The sequence below is a fragment of the Euprymna scolopes genome, chromosome 22 (assembly GCF_053919585.1).
Source record: "Euprymna scolopes isolate OS-2025 chromosome 22, ASM5391958v1, whole genome shotgun sequence".
NCBI lineage: Eukaryota > Metazoa > Mollusca > Cephalopoda > Sepiida > Sepiolidae > Euprymna > Euprymna scolopes.
Window position 1 is genome coordinate 23,775,061 of NC_136503.1, and position 24,451 is coordinate 23,799,511.

Genomic DNA, 24,451 nt, shown 5'->3' on the forward strand with positions numbered 1-24,451 from the left:
GGTAAACTGTTTTTAACTTTGACCCCAATTTTTGCCCCATTAACATTTATTATTTTGGTCCTGATTCCAAATACAAAGTTTGACCCATGTCTAAGTTACCTACAGCTAAAATTTCAAGTGTTTAGACCCAGAATTGGCGGAGAAATTTGTTAGAATCTACTAAGGTCAACTCTTTCAACTTTAACCTTTTGGCAGCCAAATTTTCGCCCGAAAACTTATTAAAATACTTGCCGCATGTCTGAATACGCGTTATGCATAAATTTGACATGTTTAGACCCAAAATTGGCTGAGTAGTTTGCTAGATATCGCAACATCAAATCTTTTGAACATTGCCCCATTGGCAGCTCAGATTTTCGACCCAAATACAATAAAAAAAAAAAAAAACTTACCCTATCACGGAATACTCTTTTTGTTAAACGTCAAATGTTTCTATTTTTACCTCGTAACATTTGGAGGGTGGGGGGACTTAAATCAAATTAAAACGTTTGATCCATGTCCAAGCAACATACATTTACAATTTCAAGTGTTTAGACACAAAATTGGCGGAGGAGTTTGGTAGAGTTTTCAAAGGTCAAATCGTTGAACTTTGACCCCCTAACACCTAGATTTCTGGCCAAAAACCTATTAACAAGATTTTCCCAAATTTCAATACCTCTTATGTCAAATCCCGCGTCTCTAGACTGAAAATTGACAGAGTTATTTGGTAGGGAAATGTACACACACAGACAAACACACAGACATTATCACTTTTATAGATATATAGATTAACGCTTCAAACAAAACGAATCGAAACTGAAGTCACCTTAGATGACTGACTCTTGAAGAAATATTTAGTTCACAAGCGGCCTTCCTCCTGCTCCGAGAAATGGACGCTGTTGGGTTATAACAGTTCCTACAAGAAAGCATTGACCTCCTCGCACATAGAGCACTTGTTATTCCTAAATTGTCACCTATCCGGAACTAATAAAACTCAGCGTCGCTTACCGTCAATTATCTCACGAGAAGCGCCGTATCAATATGATTAATTTGAGGATTATGGTCGTTTAGTCGATAGTATTAAATTCTAATTGGGTTAAGGGTTGATATTTAAAAATGATTTGTTTTTGTGTGATGTAATAGAAATCCTTAAATTTATATTTTTACGTGGGAGTTGATGAAGAGATTCTGTTGTGAGAGGCCAGAACTCTTCAAGTCAATTAAGTAGCATTTCTATCAGGACAATGCTTCATTCGGCAACGCCATCCTTGTCACAGACCAAGATAGACATCAAGACAGTTCCTCACTCTCTCTATAGTCCAGAATTTGCTCCCTGTGATTTTTGGTTATTCCCTAAGCTCAAGGAAAAATTTAGAGGCTGCATTATGTAAGAATTGAGATGAAAGATACTGTGAGGAAGGTTACTGGTATGTTCACCCAAGAAGATTCCTATGGAGTCGTCCAGTAGTTTTTGGAATGGTACAACCGGTGCATTGCAGACGGAGGCGATTACTTCGAAGGGGACGAGTTCCACGTGTGTACTTTCAATAAAAGTATCCATACGAAAAAATTCTGGAAACTTATTGAAGGCCCTTTGTGTGTGTATATATATATATATATATATATATATATATATATATATATATATATATATATATATATATATATATATATATATTCAGGTTTGAGGTGTTCAAACGTCGGAACTAATGAAGATAACGAGGTTGTTAAACAGTACTCAATAAAAAGAGCAAAATATTTTTTTCTTTTTGATATCGAGAGGTTCTAGGTCGCCTGAGGAAGTCTCTTTGACTGAAACAGATGGCTATTTGTAGCGACCATATGTAACTGTTTACCCTCAAATAATATATATATATATATATATATATATAATGTGTGTGTTAGTCTGTCTCTTTGTTTCTGTATGTGTGTGTGGTTGCGTGTGTTTTTTTTGTGTTTCTAATATATGTTTCTTTTTCTTTGACAGTATCGATACACAAGCTCGTCATTAAACCCAGCACGGTCGCTGGGGCCAGCTTTTGTGACGAATAGATGGAGCAGTCATTGGGTAAGTAGTATTTTCCGTACAATATATAACAGCCCAGCCATTTATATAAGTGTAACGGTAACCTCATCCTTCCTTATAGATCTAATAAGCATAACGGATGTTTCACTCTCTTTCCATCTCCCTCTTCTGTACACCTCCTTTTCGTCCTCTTCCATTTTCTCCCTTCGGATCCTCTTGTCGTTTAACCCATCTATCTTATTTTGTCTTTTAATCCTCTCTATCTTATTCTTTATTTAACCCTCTCTCGCTCGTCTCCTTTCTCTTTCTTCACCCTCGGCCCATTTCTCTCTCTCTCTCTCTCTCTCTCTCTCTCTCCCTCTCTCTCTCTCTCTCTCTCTGAATGTTTATCTATCTTCTTCTTGTCAGCCTCATATTGTTTCTCTGTTGGGGAAATTTACTTTCTTATTATAGTAGAAGGAGATAACATTCTGTGAATTAGCATTTATCACTAACCAGAATATAAACATAATTCCTAATGGAAATCGCTCCGGACAAGACATACAGCCACTTTTTGTAACGAGCTAAAATGAATACTACTTAAATGTAAATGCTATCCAACGGTAAGTGTTAAATGGATAAATGTTGACATTCTACCTCCATTTGTCAGATACATCACTCATGAAATATTAGGACCAAAGGACAAAATAAGGGAAACGAAAATAATGAGGCTACCGAAAGTAAACTCAGGGTCGAGTTTCTACTCTCTCCATATGTGGATAGATGTTAATAGCAATAAACATTAAACCACATACATATTAACCGTTTAAATTATGATTTAGTCTTTTTCAATATTATTTACAAAATTATGATGATGGGGTTTATCTCCCTTGGTTGCGATTGTGTAAAAATTTGAATGGTGGAGATGATTCGATGAAGAGCGAATGACATAAATAAAGGACCAATAATAACTGATGATAGGAATCTAATTAGCAATTGTATGATAAACAAAAAATGTTCAAGTTAAATATAAAAGCATATATGTATGTGTCTGACTGTGTGTTGGGGGGGGGGTAACAAATACAAACATATCAGATCTGAATTAATTATTAAACGAAACTGTAGTTTTACTTCAACTAGAATTATTGACCCTGTGTGCGGAAATTCTAGTATATATTAAATATTAAAACGTTTAAACAGCAATACGTATTTAAAGCGAAATAAACTGTTTATGCCTTTTTATATGGTTTGTAATCGATATATATATAAAAGCGAAAATTTGTGTATGTATGTATGTATGTATATTTGTATGTCTCTCAAAAACTTTCCACACGGGTTACGGATTTTGCCAGATTTGTATCATTTTAAATTTCCAACCTTCCCCCGACAAATATCCAAAAATTGGCCAAAAGCATTAATTTCTCCACCCTGAAATCAGCAGTTCTCTATAGGTGGAGGGGGGTCAGCAAAAACCGTCCTCTCATGACGAGTTCGGTTCTACGCATGCGCAAATGACGTCGGAATCTAATTTAGTTTAAAGATTTAAATAAAACGACCTAATTTCATGGTCGTCGTCTTAGCTCAGTTGCTTAGAGCGGCTTCATTATCTAAACGTTTTGGGTTCGAATCGTGGTGTGAGATGTCGATTTTTTAAATTTTAATATTGAAGCAGGGTTATTTAAGCCATTTTTCACGTTTTTTTGGGGGGAGGGCGTATTTTTCAGATTTTTTAACGTTCGTTTTTCTGTTTCGCGTTTTCTTTATTTGTTTTTCCGATTTTTACATTTAACATCGTTCGTTTGCCTTACGTTAGTTTTTTGTGTTTTTTTTTTCGAGTTTTTAAAGTTTTAAAATATTTACTTCGCTTATTCTTATGCTTTCATTAACACCCCGCTCCAGCACACACACCTCTAAACACCCGGGCAACGCCGGGTACCCCCAGCTAGTAAATGGAAATGATAAATCTATGACTTCATTCCCAAACTATTTTTCTAGCCTCATTTTTTAAAAAATCGCAGTAGCTCAGTTGGTAAATTGTCAAATTAAAAATCTGCTGTATTAATTTTTTTTATTTTTTTATTTTTTTTGCAGACTGTTATCCTCATCTTTAGAGTTATTGTTGTTTCACCACGTTTCGGCCAATTTACCCTCTGGCCTTCTTCAGGTGGTTAACCACGAAGGGAGAGAGATGCTGAATTTTTACCTAAATGCGATTCGGGAATAATTTTCCCTTTAACCAATTTGGTACCCCCACATGGGGAGCGGCATATGCACTTTCGTAAATAATTGAATTCATTCAAGACATCGCAAAAAAACAAAAACAAATAACATATATCTAAATCGCGATATATCCGAACAGTCAGCGAGGTCGACGAGGGGTAAGGGTTTAGGCTTCTTACCATGGGGTCCTGATTTCGAATTTCGCTAGATTTAGCCACTCTGATGGGTCGTAGACGACGAAACACGTGTCGGTGGATAATTATATTTTAAAAATAATATATATGCCGCTCCCCATCTAGGCGTACCAATTGGTTAAAGGGAAAATTATTCCCAACTCGCATTTAGGTAAAAATGCACTTTCGTAAATAATTGAATTCGTTCAAGACATATCGCAAAACACAAAAACAAATAACATATACGTATATCGCAATATATCCGAACAGTCAGCGAGGTGGACGGAGGATAAGGGTTTAGGCTTCTTACCATGGGGTCCCGATTTCGAATCTAGCTGGATTCAGCCACGGCGAAACACGTGTAGTGAATATTTTAAATATATATATATATATATATATATATATATATATATATATATATATATATATATATATATATATATATATGTATATATATATATATATATATATATATATATATATATATATATATATTTTATTTCCATAACCTTTTAGGTTGTAGTATTGGTAACCTTAAGTAGGAGGAGTTTACATATATGCTTAAAAAAGGTTTCTTTTTTAAAGACTTTCAAGTAGTCTCAAATTTTTCATCAGGAGTATATATATATATATATATATATATATATATATATATATATATATATATATATATATATAGCTACATTCCAAACATTTAATTCATACTATTGTCTATAATGCACATGGCTAGTACTCAATGTATAACCATTTGGGAATTCTAGGTATTATAAATACTCTCCGCTTATCTCGGCATTGTTTCCAGTCATACTGAACCTCCACTTACTACTGATATTTAACAACGCAGACTCAAAAAAGCTGTGGTTGAAGAATGCGCAACTCTCGCAAAAAGATTTCTATGCGCAGGCACACTTATGCTGGGTGTCCATAGTCTGCCATGACTGAAGGAACCTACAGCACCTTACTTGTGTATATATATAATCATTGTCTACGATGTTACCGTGTACATAAGTGTTCATATAAATAACGTGTCTACATAGCTGATTGCGTTCTCTAGTGTATATACATATGCGGATATATGTACGGATCATATAAATGGTTATGTGTATATAGTGCCAAGTTGTATAACGTCTGTGATAGTAACCGTGTTCATGCAGCGTGTCGCTTGACGTATGTATAATCTAAAAACGTATATTATTATTATTATCATATACGTGTGTCTATATATCTCTGTTGCCTGGCTGTATCGTCTAGTGTCTTTTGTATATGCGGCTGTATATGCCAATTCATTTGGACAGTTCACAAAAGAGAACAAATAAATTTTAGATACATCCTTATAAACTAGACGAATAGCCGTCTTTGACTGCTTGGTACCGATAAAAGGGGGACATACCTTTTTTATAGACGCTGTTGTCCGGGGGTTGGTCTTTTCCTTGAAATCATGTAACAGATACATTACCTCATAACAGAAAGTTATAATTAACATAACTTGATTTTATTTTCGTGTCATCCATCATAGTTGTTTTTGTTTCTATATCATCTTTAGTTTTGTTTATTAAATGTTTTCATGGACCTAAGAGACCAAATCTGTTCTGATCCGATAATTTCAGTCTCAACTCAACTAGCCGATTGACTAGAAAACTATCTTATTGGTCTGTATTTCGTGAATGTATGATAAATCGTGTATTTATTAGTTATCTTACGTCACCAACCAGGTCAATTTATTGTTTTAGTAAATTATTGTTTTTTGTAACTAAAATTTGCAAAATTTTTTATTATATAAATATTGAACTGGCTGTACTAAATTCCAGTCGTTTTTATATAAATATTCTGCAAATATTTTATTGTTTTGAACTATATACTTTCTAAAATATTTTTCTGCTATCGAAATATTTCATATCGGACATTTTACTGTTTGCATTTTTTTTCAACGTTCCATCGGATAATCCGGCGCTACCTGGGATCCACAATACCCAACCTAAAAACGGAATAGACAGATTTTAAAACAAAAGTGAAATATTAAAAGTAATGACAGGGAATAATTAGAAAGAGATGGACGAATGAGTAACAAAAATATGACGCGTGAGGAGAAAAAAAGAAAACAAAACTACGGGAAAAAGAGAGAGAAATAGAGGAGGAAAAGGAACAAGAAAAGGCTGAATTAGGACTGAACATTCTGTAGAACCTTTTTATTTGAAATCCTTGTAAAACAAAATTTTCAACTAATTACAAAGTCATAACAAATCATATAATTAATAATCTAATATATAAAAGGACATATATCTTTCTGTCCGTCTCCATATTTCAAACTATCTCCTGCTGAAACTAAAAGTCACAGATAGTTCTAGCGGCCTCAAATAGTTGAACTTGAAAGGATCGTACTTTAATAGACAATGCAAATTAAAAATATAGACAATGCAAATTAAAAATATATTGTTTGAAAATAGGTTAGATATTAGAATTGAGGATTATTTTGTTTGCCAAAATTGTATGTGGGCAAACATATGTAAAGCCACGTGAAAAGTAGTCACGTTTGTAAATACACTTCTGACGTCATCATCAAAAGACATTTATTAATATAGGATTCTATGGGTTCGGAGTTAGAGCCAGTTGATCAGCCAAGAGTTGACAGTCAGTTGGAGAGGAGAGTCCCTTAGAGGCGAAGGGTAGAAGATTAACCATGTAGATACAAGTAGAATTCGTGACGTCATCGACCGGCCGATCAGATGAATAAAGAAATCATCATTTATGTTGTAACTGTTGTCTTGTGTCACATCCTTCATCACGAACGAAAGATAATTGTGTTTTTCATCTTATAATGAACATTGCGTAACCCTTCGTGGATTATGTATCTCCTCTCCTCTGTGTAAAGAACTTGCTTCATATATCACCCAGTCTGTATTTAATATGAAACCTCAAGAATTTTCAAAGTCGTTATGATGATGTAATAGATATAAATGTCCTTATCATTCTATCGGTGTTATAAGAACTGTATTAATAATATGAAGTCCCCAAGAAGCATCCCAGAACTGTATAAATATCTCCTTCATCATCACCATCGTTACCTACATGTAGCCGTTATATGTGTCCTCAATATGAACTCCCGTCATCTTTAAAATATGAACCCGTACTACACAACCGCCAGTTAAAATAGTTTTTAAAGGGTCAAAATGGGTCAAAATTGAAAATCTCGTTAAATATTTTGTACATTTTAATCAGTTCTTATGCGTATCATGTTACTGCAGTGGTAACGTCACCAGCTATTTTGCTTTCGGTTTCAGCTCCAGCTGATGGTGCCCAAATATATATATGTGTGTGTGTGTGTGTGTGTGTGTGTGTGTGTGTGTGTGTGTGTGTGTGCGTGTGATTATCTATACGAAATCTGGACAAATTAAAATATATTTAAGTGTGTTTTACGCGCGAGCAAAGCCGTGCTCCCCCCGCCCTAATAATAATAATAATAATAATAATGGTAATAATGTTAATAATAATTATATGTATATATATACTAAGTGTACCAGGTCACACATTGCTGTGGCTCAATGTGCTTAAACGGAAATAAAATAGAAAAGAGAAAGCGCATGTTTCTTATATGCCTAATTGCACAATGCTATTTGGCAATCTCAACCAATTGTACTCCCAAAACAAAGATATGCGAAATAGATACAGTTGATGCAAATACGGAACGGAAGCCACCAAGCATGAAACGAAACAGAAACAACACATTCCATAAAAACTATCCCAGTTTAAACACTTTTTTGTGTTAATATATTTAATATAATATTTCAAAAAGACTCCATTTATAGAAATGTAAAAAAATAAAATTGTTTTTTTATTTTTTTAATTGTTTCGTGTGCGAATGGCGAAACCTTCTAGGGTGTTTTCAAGAAATTGTTTTTGTTTGGACATTACCTGTGTTACCGGGAAACAATAAAGAGTTCTCCTGTATGAAAGTCTCCTTGAACTACTTTCGCTTTTTCTCGCTCACATGCACCTAACCCGAATTCGTAGGAGTGTACCGATATCAGTGGACTTTTTCTACTAAGTCGGTCATTAACAATTTTTTAACTTATTTCAAACTGATATAAATTATTGTACAGAAAAAAATAATTAAATTAAAACAAAAATCATTTTTTTTTATTTCAAAATATTTAATCAAGTAAAAAATCCATTTTTACTTGATTACTAAATTAAAAAAGTTACTATAGCAAATTTTATTACCTAACTATTTAATAAACAAAAAAATATGGTAAAAACTGAATTTAACTTGAAAATACTATGAAAAAATAGCTTTTATATTTCAACTGACATAAATTATTGCACAGTAAAGATAATTAAATTAAAACAAAAATCATGTTTCTTATTTTGAATTATTGTAATTACTATCGTAAAGATAACATTTTTTAAATTTATTACTAAATTTAAAAAGCTATTTTTTAAGTTAAATTCGGTTATTACGATATTTTGTTTCTTAGATTGTTAGGTAATTTGCTCGAGTAACTTTTTAATTTAACTATTTTTTTGTGCAATAATTTATATCCGCATGCGTAAAGCATTAATAAAAACATTGTTAATGACCGTTTTGGTATGTAAAAAAAAAAAAAAGTCCATTGATATCGACCCACACTAATGAATTCGGAATAGAGGCATGTGAAAAGATAACAAAATATAGGAGCATCTGGATTAATAAAAATAATCTTCAGAAATACTTAGAAGCAATCGCTGAAAAACCAAGTTGTAAAAAAAAAAATACAAATAGTAGCCATCAAAAGAACAGCATCTGTTCCTAAGAGAGCCCTCGGATAAGTTTACATCATAAGGGAACTAAGTGTTAGCTCTGGGTGGGACCCCTTGATCCATTAGAACTTAAAGTAAAATAAATAAAAAAGGGAAAATCAATATTCTTTAACAATATGTAAATATTCTTATCGTCATAAATCAAGTTTACGGATACATATGAAAAAACACAATTAGAAAATGCTATATTCTTTCCAAATATTTCCTGAGAATTCGGATTTATTTATATGATAACTTCAAAACGGTATTACTTAAAATAAACCGGAAACGACTAATGATTGATGAAACTATTCTTAATAAATATTTTTATAATAGAGCTAAAGTTGAGACTATTATACAATATGAGGAAGTAATGAATTGTTTAAAAAACTAAGCTTGCGAGAAAGTAATAGAATTGTTGTGATTAATGAAAATATTGTTGCTCTATTTTCTAATTAAGGTTGAATTATTAACTGGCCACATGTCTGCATTAATAATATTCACACAAACAATAAAAATAATATACTTTTATTTTTCACATTTGTTTAAGTGTTTCTGTTTTTACACTTGTGTTATCATGAAACAATAATAAAAATTATTCAGTAAATATTTAATAAAGTAATATATTGTGATAATTTTAAAAACAGATTCAAACCATTGTAAAAGAATATTCATTCAAAATATAATTAAGTATTACATATTACTGTAAAGCATTAAATGTAGACACGTTAATTATTTACAGTATATTTCGGCGTATAAGACGACCCTTAAAGTTAAAAAAATAATCTTTAAAAACCAATATTTCATAAGGCACCCGGTGTTGCAGTCTCTAGGTTAGGCTAAAGAAACATGGTTTTCTGATTTAGCAGTCGTCTTATCCAACCGATATACGATAAAATATTAAAATTTGCTCCAATTTTGTATTCGTCTTATCTGATGGTCGCCTTATACGCCAAAACATACGATATGCTAAAACAAGAAGTCTCGTATCGTAGACGGAACATTTTTATATCAATTTAAACAGGAAGTCTATTGTGTGAAGGAAATAGTCGCGTCTTTTTTTTTTTTTTAGAATTCATCGAATATTTATTTGTGAAAAGGTTTGCTATCAAAATAGATGAAATTACTTTTATTTAAAAATGTTGAATTATATTATTTGTTGATTTGTGAAAACATTCTGCTTATTCAAACTGTTAATTTCTGTTTACATTCAGTGACATAACGGTGATTACCGAATTTAGCTTCTTCTATGCAAATACAGTGTAAGAAAAGCGTTTGGGAGTATTTATACAATCAAACAGAAATCATGCCGAAAATGGCTAGTATAAACAAAGTAAATAAGAGGGGGGAATTGTGAAGAATTAACGTTATCACGTGGCCGGTGATAAATTCCCTTATTAAAAAAATGACCAGTTCGTTACAAAGAAAACCAAATAATTCATAGCATAAAAATTACGCATAACGTTATAATTAAAAAGTGATACATAAAAACACACAGGTATCAGATTAAAATTCTATAGCAAAATTTTAAGTCAATCATGAAATTAGTTTTTCAGATTACATTTTAGTAACATATTACATTTTGTTTTATTACATTTTCACCCCATACAAGGCACATTGCCACTTTGGTGTAGGGGGTTACTAACATAGGCAACAATTACTGGGGTATTATGTAGGGATCTGGGCAGCAAGATGTTGGTTCACGTTGCACTTGAACTTCTGCACGTCAGTACAGTTGGGGAAGCAGGGACCTGGAATGGAATTCCAAAGTCTAGCGGTTCTGGGGAAGAAACTACTGGAGTAGAAAGATCTTTTACATCTAGGGATCTCTACAGTGTGGGGGTGGGATTTTGCAGCCTGTCTGGTCTGTCGAGGGTGTTCACGTCGTGGAGGCACAAGTGGTTGCAGTTCGTCAGAGCATTCACCATTATTATACTTGTAGAACAGGCAGAAGGATGCAACGTTTCGTCGATGGGACAGAGGCTGAAGCTTAGATGCCAGTTCAGGACCTATCAGATTTGCGACTCTCTTTTGAACCTTGTCAAGGAGCGAGAGACTAGTAGCCGATGCAGCAGCCCAAATATGACAGCAATACTCCATACATGGCCGAATGGTTGCCTTATAGAGGTACAGGATACTTTCGGGTGTTAGTAGTTTTCTAGCACGGTAGAGAGAGGCCACCTTCCTTGCAGCGGCCCTGGCAATGCCCTCGATGTAATTGTTCCAACTCATGTTTCCTGTGAACGTTAGGCCAAGGAGCTTGAAAGACGTACTCTCAGATAAAGAGTCGTTGGCCATTGCTATAGATGGTAGAGAAGGTTTCTTGTAATTTTTAGATGAAACTAGTTTAGTCTTGGCGGCATTGAACATGACCATCCATTTTTGTCCCCATTCCACCACAGATTGGAGGTCATCCTCTAGTGTTTCTGCCATTTCTTTTATATGTGTTCATTTGTTTTCCTGTCGTGTCTGTTATAGAGTATGGTGTAATCAGCATATATACCCATATCAGAGGAAACTTTGTCGGGGAGGTCATTTATGAATATCAGGAACCCTAGAGGTCCAAGGATAGACCCTGGGACACTCCCGCATTTATATCATATTGTTTAGATGTACGACCGTCGAGGACAACCTGGATTCTACCAGTGATACGGTATGATCTAATCTTCCTGAGGAGACCCTCATGCCATACCCTGTCAAAAGCCTTAGATATATCTAGAGCTACCAATTGCCCTCCCCCGCTTTGTCCAGTGAATGGCATATACGTTCAGAGATTACAGTTAGGATGTCTGCTGTGGAACGGACTTGTCTAAATCCATATTGTTTGTCAGTCAGAAGCTTAGCATCTGTAAGGTGATGGATTAGAGCATGGTTAATTAAGGTCTCAAATATGTTCGCAAAAAATGGGAGGAGGCTAATGGGGCGATAATTTAATGGGCCAGTTCTTTCACCAGAATTCTTGAATACTGGTACTAGAGAAGCAGTTTTCCAACAGCCCGGAAAGCAAGCTTCATTAAGACATTTGTTGTAGAGTTTGGAGAGAACTGGAGCTACTTCAGCTGAGCACTTTTTTAATGGCACAGCTGGGATAAGATCGGGTCCACATGCTTTTGAAGTGTCAAGGTTTTTTATGATAGCATGAACTGTAGCAGGGGTGATTTGTAGATCGTCTAGCGTGGCGTCTGTCCGCATAGAAAATTCAGGTAGTGTGTGGTTAGCAGGGTCCAGTGTGGAGTTTGAGGCAAACCGACTGGCAAGCATATTAGCCTTTTCGGTTGCTGAGTGATTGTTGGTTAGTGGGGGAATTGTTGATTGCCTATTATTTACTACCCCATTGTAGATTTTCCAGAAGTCACGAGTTCCTAGTTTTTGTGCTTCGATGCGTTTTTTAGTGGTTTCCATAAATTCTCTCTTAGCTGTCGCTATTTCTTTCTTAACGTTACTTCTAGCTTCTATGTACTTCTGTCTGTTTATACTGGACTTATGTCGGTTAAATCTGCGGTATGCATGCTGCCTTTGAGCAATGGCAGTTGCTCAAGTCGAAGTAAACCATTGGGGAGAGTGGGGCTTGCTATAAAATTTCCGCATGGGAACATGCGCTTCGATTGCAGTTTTGAACCATTCAATGGTCTCGGTTGCACACTGTTCAGCAGGAAGAGAAAAAATATTTCCCCATGGGGCATCTCTGATAAGATCTCTGATAATAATGTCTCGTTGTTTTGAGCACTGGCTCTTCAGTTTTGGGTCTAGAGTTTAGGGCGATTTCAACCATTATCACAGCATGATCAGCGTTCCTAAGTGGGCTGTTGGCATTCGTTATACAATCATCAGGAACTGTGGTCAGAAACAGATCTAGAAGTGATGCGTGTTGTTCTTCCTGGTCAAGGAAACGGGTTGGAAACGTAATAATTTGTGATAGGGAGTGAGATATAGAGAATCTATGAGTTGTGCTGCCTGCTGCATCTGTGTAAGTAAAGAATTCAAGCCAGTTTTTGTGATTCACATTAAAGTCACCAAATACATGTACTTGTGCGCTAGTGTCGATGGAGAGTGCTGTGTCTATGCTGTCAGAGGCTTTGTTTATTATGGTTCAGTCTTGGGTCGAGGGAGAGCGGTAGAGAAAATAAAAGTAGCTAATGTTGTGTTGCATGATTAGTCTAAAGCACATAAAGGCTTGATCATTCGATTCTAGGTTTGTTTCTCTAGTCAAAGGAAGGGTATTACGATTGTAAACTCCAAGTCCGTGCATGTGTCTGTCAGAGTCCTTACGGCAGAGTGGGAGATATCCAGGCATGTTAAAGTAGTTAGAGGAGATGGCGGAGTGTAGGTTAGTCTCACTTAGTGCTAAGATAATCGGGGTGTTTGTTAGGAGAAATGCTTCAACATCAGCTAAATTAGTTCTAAGCCCACGGATATTTGTGAATGCAAGCCTCAAGGGAGGAGGCATGTTGGATTTGTTTGACCCTAAGCCTGGTTTAAGCTTATTTTTAGATTGTACTGTCATCATATTTTTTTACGAGTTTTAGTTAGGTAAGGGGGAGCTGAACAGGAATTTATGCAGAGTATTACACATGCATCACAAGTAGACCATCAGCTGACCGTTCCTCAACTAGGACTGTGGTCTACGAAAGCCCACCGGGGATGAGTGCAGGGTCCCTTTCCATGCGCGACATGGCACTACAAACATCCCAATATTATACAACTGTTGATGGAGCAGCCGCTCTAAGCGCTACCAAAGAGTTAGGGCACCTGTACTACCAGTCGGAAACAGCAGCCAGTAACTGTCAATCCGGTACCCTCAACCCATCAGAGGAAGGTCAACCCAATCTAATTGCTTAGGTATATGTGGTACTCAAGCACTCTCAAGTGCCCAGTTTTAGGGAGGGGGTGTGTCGGGAGTGGGGAAACGGCGTTCATTGCCCTAGACAAGAAACAAGATCTACCACTGAGTGTTTCTGTCGAATCACTGTGATAGTGTCTCTGCGCCTGACTAATAGGCACAGAAGGAGTATGAAAGCGGGGCGATAGACAGAACCTATCTACTCCTTAAGCAATTTAGGTTTGCAAACCGGTAATTTGTTTGAGTCACCAGCTCTAGGAAGGTTGTCATTGGACTTTGGTTTAGTTTCAGACTTTTCTTTCTCCTAGACGAATGATCTGGGAAGATTTACTGGATCCGTCAGCACTGAGAGGGTTTGCTCCGCGCCTGGGTGCTAATCCAGGTATTTCTATGACACCGCGTCGTTAGTTAATGTTACTGGGTTAGTTTGTAGAGCTTATATAGCTGCTGAATAGTTACACTCCTCAAAGTGAATTAGGGGCATTGCAATTTATTGTTACTGGATATAGGGGGTGAGTAGAGTCATGCAGTGTAAGCAACTATGATTGTAAGAAGGCTTGTTAGAAAGGAGATAATATGGTTTGAGGCTTTCCCTTTATATATTTTTTATTTTATTCATGTTGGTTTGGGTCTAGGATAGCATTAAAGTGTGAGTAGGTGTAAAGAATTGAACTACGAGTTGTGCTCAAACTATATTTTAGATGTCAGCAGGGCTTGAGATGCGAGTGCAATATAGTACGGATAAAACTAAGTTTTGAGTCATGTGTAATTAGGTAAATAGATATATGGGCAAGTTTATATATATATATATATACATATAGTGAATGAATGACACATATATATAACATGACAAAAGGTTATATTCCAAAGTTCATGATGTTGACCATCTTACAATTTATTACTTTAATTCAGTCGACATTTACTATTCTTGAGAGTATTTGTTTCGTAGCACAAAATCAATGACTTAATTATTGTATCAACTAGTGAATCTATTTTGGCCTTAACTCATCAGAAGAAACAGCAAAAAATCAATTCATCAAAAGGAAACAAAGTCCCTTTTGACATGATTAAAATCCGAAAATTGGAAGAGAAGCTGTAAATACCTTATAATATGTTTACGTTACGTTATTTTGAATAATTACGTGATTGATTTTATGCTACGACGAAAAATACTGTCAAGAATTGTAAATGTCAACTGAATTAAAGGAATGAATTGTAAGATTGTCAACATCATAAACTTTGGAATATAGACATTCATTCACAATAATGCTCTGTAATTGCATTGACCTTCTTAAATATGGATTGGTATATATTATAAGGAAATAAAGAATATTTCCACATAAATAAATAAATAATATATATATATATATATATATATATATATATATATATATATAAATATATATATATATATGGACAGCAAAAATTCCACTCTGAACCAAAATATCGTAGGTTTGCAATAACAGATCCCACATACTAATTCATTAGGTCTAGGATATTAGCCACTATCTTATGTAATTTTATAACACAATTATAGACATATTAAGCAGTTATAATAAGAGGCTACATTGCATCCTAGGAAGAACACCATTATAATCGCAACATCTATATCGGAAAGAGTCCTTATTTTTCTCTATAAACATTCAGTCCTCTCACTGCTATCAGCTGACACCGGGATCTATTCTACATTTTCCTATCATACTTACATTGCACCCATCATAACGGGTTATTAGCTACACACACATAACATAATCTTTCCATTACCCGATTAAAAAATAATAAATTCTCCTTTCTCAAAATCCGTCTCATCTGATTGGCTGAAACCGGTCAATTCTATTAATACAGAATCAACTTTTTCATACATAAACGAACGCATGGGTGCAATTATTTATTTTTTCGATTTTTGAGCATCTTTTCACCCATTACATTACATTATTTTCTTTTTTTTGTTTTGCTTTCGTTTGGGGCGTTTTTATTATATTTTCTTGTTTTTTTTACATTTAATATGACTGTGGAGGTTTTTACTTACTTATATATTTTCCTACGCTTACCTTGGCTTCAATTATGTTACTTATTGTGTCAACCGCTTACAACCCGTACACGATGCTACTTTTGTTTTCGTTTAGTGACAGACAAACAAATTATAAAATCTTTTTTTTTATTTTTTATTTAATAATTTAGACTATTATCCACATCTTCTAATTGTTGTTTTCATGATATTTGGGACAATTTCCTCAGGTTAACCGCGACAAGAAAGGAATGCTGTCATCTCTTGTCATTTGTGGATGTAGTTGGCGGATTCGGCATTCATAACCCGTCACGGTTAACCTGACAAAGGCCGAAGGAATAATTGGCCGAAACATCGTGAAAGCAACAACTAGAAGATTAGGATAATAGTCCAAATAATTAAATTATAAAATTAATCAATTTACTCATCTCTAAAAAACTTCCAAACTAATTCAATAATAAAACTTTTTTTTATTTTTATATAAAACACATTATATGACCCAAAGACTGGAATAAAACCAGAAAAAATCTTTCTTTATTTTTCATCATTGTTTTATTTGACTAAATTTACTTTTTTTATAATTTCATCTTTTTAAAGTTTGATAGATTTGATTGTTTGGACATTTTTTTTCCTTTTTACGCTCTTCCATGAGAGCGTAAATAAGGCCAAAATTAGCCTTAAAAACCAATATGTCAATCCTTAGAAAGGGCAAATGTTTAAATCACTACGGCGGCCTTTAATGTCGTACATTTCGTCTTATAAAAATGATCTTGAATAATAATAATAATTAATTTTTTTCTGATTTCATTTCAGCCTTTGGGTCTAATAATATGCTTTATATAGAAATAAATAGTTTTTATAATCTTGGTGTCCGTCAAATAATTTACACCGCTAAACTACAAATGTACCGTTAATTACATTGCATATGAAAACACATATTTTTTTAATATATATTTGTTTTTGTAAGCTTCTCTTTTTCTGGACTTAATATCGACACTGCTCAGTCATTAACATTTTTTGGTCAATTTTTACCTTAGCTCCACTTCCACAATTTATTTTAAAATGTCGACTTTTGAAAGTTTTTGACTATGCTGAATAAGATAAGCTCTTAAAACTTTGGCGGAGACAGGTAGTTTTAGAGATGTAACGACATGCATTGTGCACTGTACTTCAGCGACCGCCAGATTTATACGCATGCGCAATAAACAAATCTACTTCTCCCCCCCCCCCGACACTGAAACCTTTACATTTTTTATAGTCTTTGCGGGTGTGTATGTTGACTACAACCATCAAAGTTAAATTTAGGGCAAATACTTTGATAACGCCCTCATAAAATGAGATGTTTATTCTGAAAGTCGTTCTTACCATGGCGAAGTTAGGGGTGTCTATTCTGAAAGCCATTCTGTACGTTTCGGGCATCTATTCTGAAAGCCGTACTTAACATTAGGACGATGGGGCTTGTCCAGCAACAACAACTGTAGTTTAATTTTTTTTTTGCGAGGGAAGCATGCTTCCACCAGGCAAAGCCGGTTAACGGGTCCTGCTAGTATATATATATATATATATATATATATATATATATGTGTGTGTGTGTGTGTGTGTGTGTGTGTGTGTGTGTAAGTGGGGAAGGAGTATGACTTCAAAATATGTATATATCAAACAAATACTTGTCTATTTTCGTAATATTGCGTTGTAATTTGGCTTTCAAACTTATACATGTTTTATTTTATTTCAAATTCAATCAATGCTTCTATCACAGAACTCACATCCTTGACATATGAATATATATATATATATATATATATATATATATATATATATATATATATCCGTGTCTGTCTATTCTACTTTTTCTCGGAAACTACTGGTCAGATCTGAATAAAATTGTGTATAGATATTTATGGTGAGATGCAGCAAACAAAGTAGTATGCATCTGTTCGATGCACAGTAAGAGATTAATACAAATTAATAAGGATTAGTACTTTAGTTCCATTTTTTTTTCTCAGAAATTACTGATCAAACTGAATTTTTGTAAGGCTTTTGCTATATTACGGTGTGGCGAAATACGTATTATGTAGTCTGTTTAATTGACATCTAGGGATTAATAGAAATTATAGGAATTCATGTTTAATGGATAAATGAGCACAAATTGAAACATATTGAACCATCAATTTGGCATAAAGCACTTATTCTAAATCAAAGGACTTACTTTTGCCTGCTTTTACCAGGCTTAAAGTTTAGTATATGTATATATGCATGTACATAAATATATATATATATATAAAACCTTTTTAAATAAGCCTTATCAAATAATTTTTCAAAATATTAATCTGTAATACGTATGAAGAAGAAACACTGTAATATCAATAACCAACTCAACAGAGTGTAACAGTAAACTATGTATCACCTACATAGACGGACAAACTCAAAGAGATATTGTGCGTGTGAGAAAAAGAGAACGGACAGACAGATAGACAGACAGACAGAGGCAGATGGGATGATCGAGGGGAGAGGAATGAGAGCAAGTATCCTGCTACGGTCACAGAAAGCATCTGAGCCGATGAAGTAATGGGCCGGGAATCTGGCGTGCGTTGTTACGGAACTTATTAGAACGAGGCTGTCAGCCGGAAGTCATGGGTTGCACCATTGTGGCGTCAACGGATGTAATCAGGGAGGAAGTGCTCGGCGCCATTTACAGGGCTGGAAATGTCGATCGTAGCATAAAGGGAGGTACTTTGAATTCGCCTCCGTGTAAAGCGGCGAAGGCGTTTACGAGGCGGGTCGCATTCTCCTATGGACACCTCCTCCCCATCCATCTTTGCCTCTCACCTCTTACCCAACCCACCTCTTCATTGGTATCTCACTCATTCACTATGGATATTGCCTCTCTTTCTTTTTACAGACATGTTTCTTTCAATCGGTTTCTCTCTCTCTTTCTCTCTCTCTCTCTCTCTCACACACACACACACACACACTATATATATATATATATATATATATATATATATATATATATATATATATATATATAGGTGTGTGTGTATGTGTGTGGGTGCATAATTAGGTTGACACAGCGGTTCAAATCAGATCTCCGAACTTAAGCAAGATTGATCCTGGCTAGTGCCAGATAGGTGACCATTTGGCAATAGTAAGCGCTATTTGTGCTCTCCGCTTATCTTGGCATTGTTTCAAGTCGTCTTGAACTTTCTCTTGCTACTTGTATTTTACAACGCTGACGCATGAAATGTGGGTGTTGGAGATTGCGCAACTCTTGCCACAAAAATGTTATGCACAGGAACACTTACAGTGGGTATATTCATAATCTGTGGAGACTGAAGAAAGCTACCATGTGCCATATATATATATATATATATATATATATATATATATATATATATATATATATATATATATATACTGAAAATAAATGGAATGAGCGTGATGCAAATATATATAATGGCTTGAATTAAAGTTTAAAAAGGAAAAAATCAAATATCATGGTTCAGTTGTGCTCTAAAAAACAGTTATTTTGAACAAGCACATGTATCAAATTACCTACTTTTGATTTTATATGCTGGACCTTTCAGCTTGTGTGGTAATAAAATGTCTCAAATGCACTTGTGATGTTCGGCTAAAATCGCCCGTTCGTTCTTTCATGTGATTATTTCGATTATCGATCATCGATACTTATCGAAGACATTCCGATAAAAAAAAACTACTTAAGAAAACTGGCAGGCACATTAAGAACCTTCGTGTGAAATTTCAGAAAATTCGACCTAGTTGTTTTCGATTCGAGTCCATATATATGTGGTTATTCACGTTGACACACCGGTTATTCCAAAGTTAAGCAACGATTACTCTGGCCAGTACTAGATGGGTGATCATTCGTGGTATCATGGTAATCGATGAACGGACATCATAATATATATATATATATATATATATATATATATATATATATATATATATATATTACAATAGAAAAATGCGAGCATGAAAAGTAATGTGGTTAAGTTTAAACATGGAAAAGTAAAATGACTAGTTGTTAAAACTGGAAAAGAAAAAGACAAGATATTCTAGTAAAAAATATAATAAATTTATAACTTAAAATATTGCAGCATTAACAATTGATTATATAATGCCATAAGTTGACTTTTAAAAAATTCTTACTGCTGCAATATTTTAAGTTATAAATTTATATTTTTTACTAGAATATCTTGTCTTTTCTTTTCCAGTTTTAACAAATAGTCCTTTACTTTTCTATATTTAAGCTTAACCATATTACTTTTCATGTTCGTATTTTTCTATTGTAATCCACAATTTTTCCAGGCGTCCAGTAAATTAACTTGTTCTTTGTTTAATTTCAGTCTTATTTTTTTGCCTCCATAAACATAACATTCATATATGTAATAACAATGTACCACACTCGTCGGCTTCAATAAAATCACCCCATTCTTTCATTCTCTCTGTTTTATTTGTTACTTTTCTTTTCGAAAGAGCGGTGAATAGGTAGCAACAGTAGTCGCTGAAGCGACGTGGTTGCTATGAAAACCAGTCATAAACACGTCGCTCACCTCCATACGTTTTTTTTACGATTTTACACCAGTAAATTCATAAGTTTTGTATTACTGAACGAAAATTGAAAATATTTTTTCACAATATAGCTGAGAGGGTGAACTGTAAGAATTGTTTGAATTTAAATTTAAAGCAGTTCTAAATGACTAAAACTACCACTTTACCATATATTCAAACACGGTAGTGTGTGAATGACATATAGTTATAATATAAAGCTGAACGTCTCTGTGTGTGTGTGTGTGTGTGTGTGTGTGTGTGTGTGTGTGTGTGTGTGTGTGTGTGTGTGTGTGTGTGTGGTCACGAATAGGCTCCTATATGGTTGACTATTTTTAAAAAAACTGATTACATATAATGATAGAATATGCATCGAGGATCAGGAATGGATATGTTTGATCTGGCAGAACGGTGGTTCATAAAAATTGTGGTTTCTGCGTTCGCGCCTGGCTCCCCAAAGTGTGGAAATAAAAAATGAAAAATAAAACGTTTACAAGTGTTTTTGATATAGATGTATATTAGAATACTTTGATAAGTATGTTTCAACTTAAATAGGGATGGTATAATAAAATTGCTAGTTCTGCGTTCGCGCCTGTACTCCATGGAAATATACCACAAACTTTAACAAAGACTTTTCATATCTATTTGCGTAAGAATGTAAGTATACGTTGATAATTATTTTTCAGTTTGAAGAAATATAGTATAATAAAATTATTGGGTGTTCGTTCGCGCATGACCTCCATAGCATGTAAATATGTCACAAAGTTTAACAAGGTTTTTTAAAAGGGGCGAGGGTCCACAATATAACCTTAACTTTAATCTTAATTCACGTTAGCTTTTTTTTTTTTTTGAGTTGAATCATATTGTGTCGAATAAATTCACCTCATAAATGCACGTTCTTATTAAAGTGAAAGCCAAAAAAAGTCGGAACTTTAGACAATTCTCGACACAAATTTTGCATAACTCTGTTTTTCCTTCTCCAGTTGCACGTGGCACTCTTTCGAAAATAGATAAATAATAAAAAATAAGAACGTTACTTGTTATCGTGTCAAAAGAAGGAAAAAATCCTGCTCATGTGATTACGTGTATTTTTAAAAAACATTTACATAACCTTTTTATTTTTATTTATATATCTGTTTAAGCTTTTTTGTCAGTGTACTAGAAGGAATTCAGTTGATTACAACCCTTTCTGCGTGTTCTTTACATTACAATAATACAACTCTGAATCCGACGGCGCAATACTACACCGTTCAATACTGTAAAACTGAAACGAAGCTGTTCTGCTTGAAAAGGGCGCCATTTTCTTTTTATTCATATTTATATCGATTCTTTGCTTTAAAAAACTAAAGTAATTACGTGTTAACTTTTTTAATATCCCATTTTGCTGTTTCGGATTATTTTACTAAAGTAAATAAAGCTTCATTATTTTTCAAAACTGTTTTTTTTTCTTTGTTTTTCGATATTTTGTCGATACTGTTTAGTGAGAGTGTTTAGCAGAAAAGTCAACAAACGACCAACCGAAAAAATAAATATACAAGAAATAAATGTTACCATAGTCAAAAAGAGTTCAGTTCATGTTTTTGTCTTGTTATGAAATAGTTTTTAATGCTCTTTACTTGAAATAATTTCAGCGAACCGAAATTAAAACGAAATTTGAGGTGATAACTAATCAAATGAATTTTTATATAAACTACACATGCCATAATTGAATATTCCTCAAGCACAAAATAACGGAAAACATTAAAATATGTTTATAAATATTCCTTACGTTGAAGGAACTCTCTTAAATTGTTAACACATATTGCTCAGGTGCCCCTCCTTCAAATTGAAAACGGAGCTCTCCATTTCAAAGTCGTTGCCATTTTGATTTTTTTTTAAACCGGTTCGTGAATTAAATTGTTTTTTTTTTACAAACCAATGAACTTTTCTACCGTAAAAGTAACTTTTATTGACTATGGTAACATTTATTTCTTATTATTATATATATATAACATTTTCTCTTTGTAAAGAAAAATCATTTTGTTAGTCACTCTTGGCTACGAATGGAAACAAAGTTGATATAAAAAATACATTTTCGCGAAAATTATCTTTACTTTCATCATATTTTGCTTAGGGTAAAATTTTTGAGTATCAAAACCTATCTCTTTACAACCTCCTCCTTTTCATAACCTATCATACTTTCATCAATCACAGTCCATTTTCTGTAGGCTGTTTTTGAACCCAGTCACCGACGATACTTCTGCTAGCATATATATATATATATATATATATATATATATATATATATATATATATATATAATATGTTTTTAACTCCTTTTCAGAGTGTTTTTAACATGTGTTATTAACTACGTGTTATTATATATATATATATATATATATATATATATATATATATATATATATATGATCTGTTGATATATAGCTATGGCATTTGCAAGGATAAACAACTATATGGTAATTTCTAAAGTTATACACATGCAACTGTATATTCAGTGGGTTCACATATATCTATAATCCTATAAATTTGAGGGGGGTTTGTGGATCGGTATTTATATTTAAAACCTTTTTTTTTTCAGTTTATTTAAAAAGAAAATACAACTTTGTTAGAAATGAGTCGTGGACTTGCATTCATCGGCAAAATATCTTGCTAATTTGCATATTCTTTTAAATATTCATTTTAATGAATTCCTTATTAGTTTTTCGGTTTTATTATGGGATGATCATTTTTGTTAAATATTACGTGTAATTATATTAATGCAGATATTCTACGTTATTCATATATTTTTTTAAAAGATTATCTTTTTAAAAAATATATTTATATATGTGTATATAAGTATTTGTTTTATAAAATTGCCTACTTCTGTCAGTTTTTGGTCTACAGACATGAAACTTAAAATATAGAGTATTCGAACCCATGTAAAAATCTATAATTGGATTTAAACCGGGAAAATCCGTGCAAAATATGAGAATTAAAAAATGGCATTCACAAGGTGAAGACAGACGATTGCTTTATGAATATGCATGCGTAACGTAATAGCTTTGGTTCATGTTAAAATTTTTAATTTTGAAGCAAACATGTCTTCATACCTCAGGCATTAACGTCAAACCTCAAAGTAAATCGTGAACTAAACGTTTTGATTTCGATTCTTGATGGTGGCGTATGAGTCCTTATTTTTTAAGACTTTGTTAATCATTACTATATATTGAGTCTAATATGATATAATTGTAAATACGAAATCTGCATTAATTCAAATATCATGTTTAAGTGAATTTTACGATCGGGCAATGCCGACCAGCTTGCAAGTGTATATATATATATATATATATATATATATATATATATATATATATATATATATATATATATATATATATATATATATATATACGATATTTCTGAATTTCTTAGATGATTGTTTGGTTATTCGTATTATTTGGATTCATCGGACTAAAGATCTCATCTTGAGTTGGAGTACTTGGAAAAATCAATTGTAAAAAAAGTGATATTCTCCTGAAGGTTGAAGGTTTATTCCTAAGTGTGGGCGACCGAAAGATACAATAGCGAAGTACATAAGACCTCTGTCCAGTCATTGCTGATTGAACAAGAGCAAGCAACCCTCGTGAAGTAAATAAAATTCTGTCCAAATTTCTGAGTTCGACATAAACATTCCTGAGTTTGATAAGAAACACCTAAAGAAGGTCGGAGGTTATATCGACCGAAACATAGAGAAAATCACACTCAAGATGAGAACAGTAGTCAGATAAATTCAAATAATACGATATATACACATATGTATGTATATATATATATATATATATATATATATATATACACACACATATATATATAAATATAAATATATATATATAAATTTATTTATATAT

The 24,451-nt window shown here is 33.5% G+C and overlaps 1 protein-coding gene across 1 annotated transcript in view; it reads left to right on the forward strand.

Moving 5' to 3' along the window:
- Positions 1–24,451, forward strand: part of LOC145243820 (lens fiber major intrinsic protein-like) — a 274,792-nt gene that overhangs the window by 48,758 nt on the left and 201,583 nt on the right. Inside the window, exon 2 of the mRNA XM_080106848.1 lies at positions 1,964–2,044. Coding sequence (XP_079962974.1) covers positions 1,964–2,044 — 81 coding nt within the window. The remainder of the gene's footprint in view (positions 1–1,963; positions 2,045–24,451) is intronic.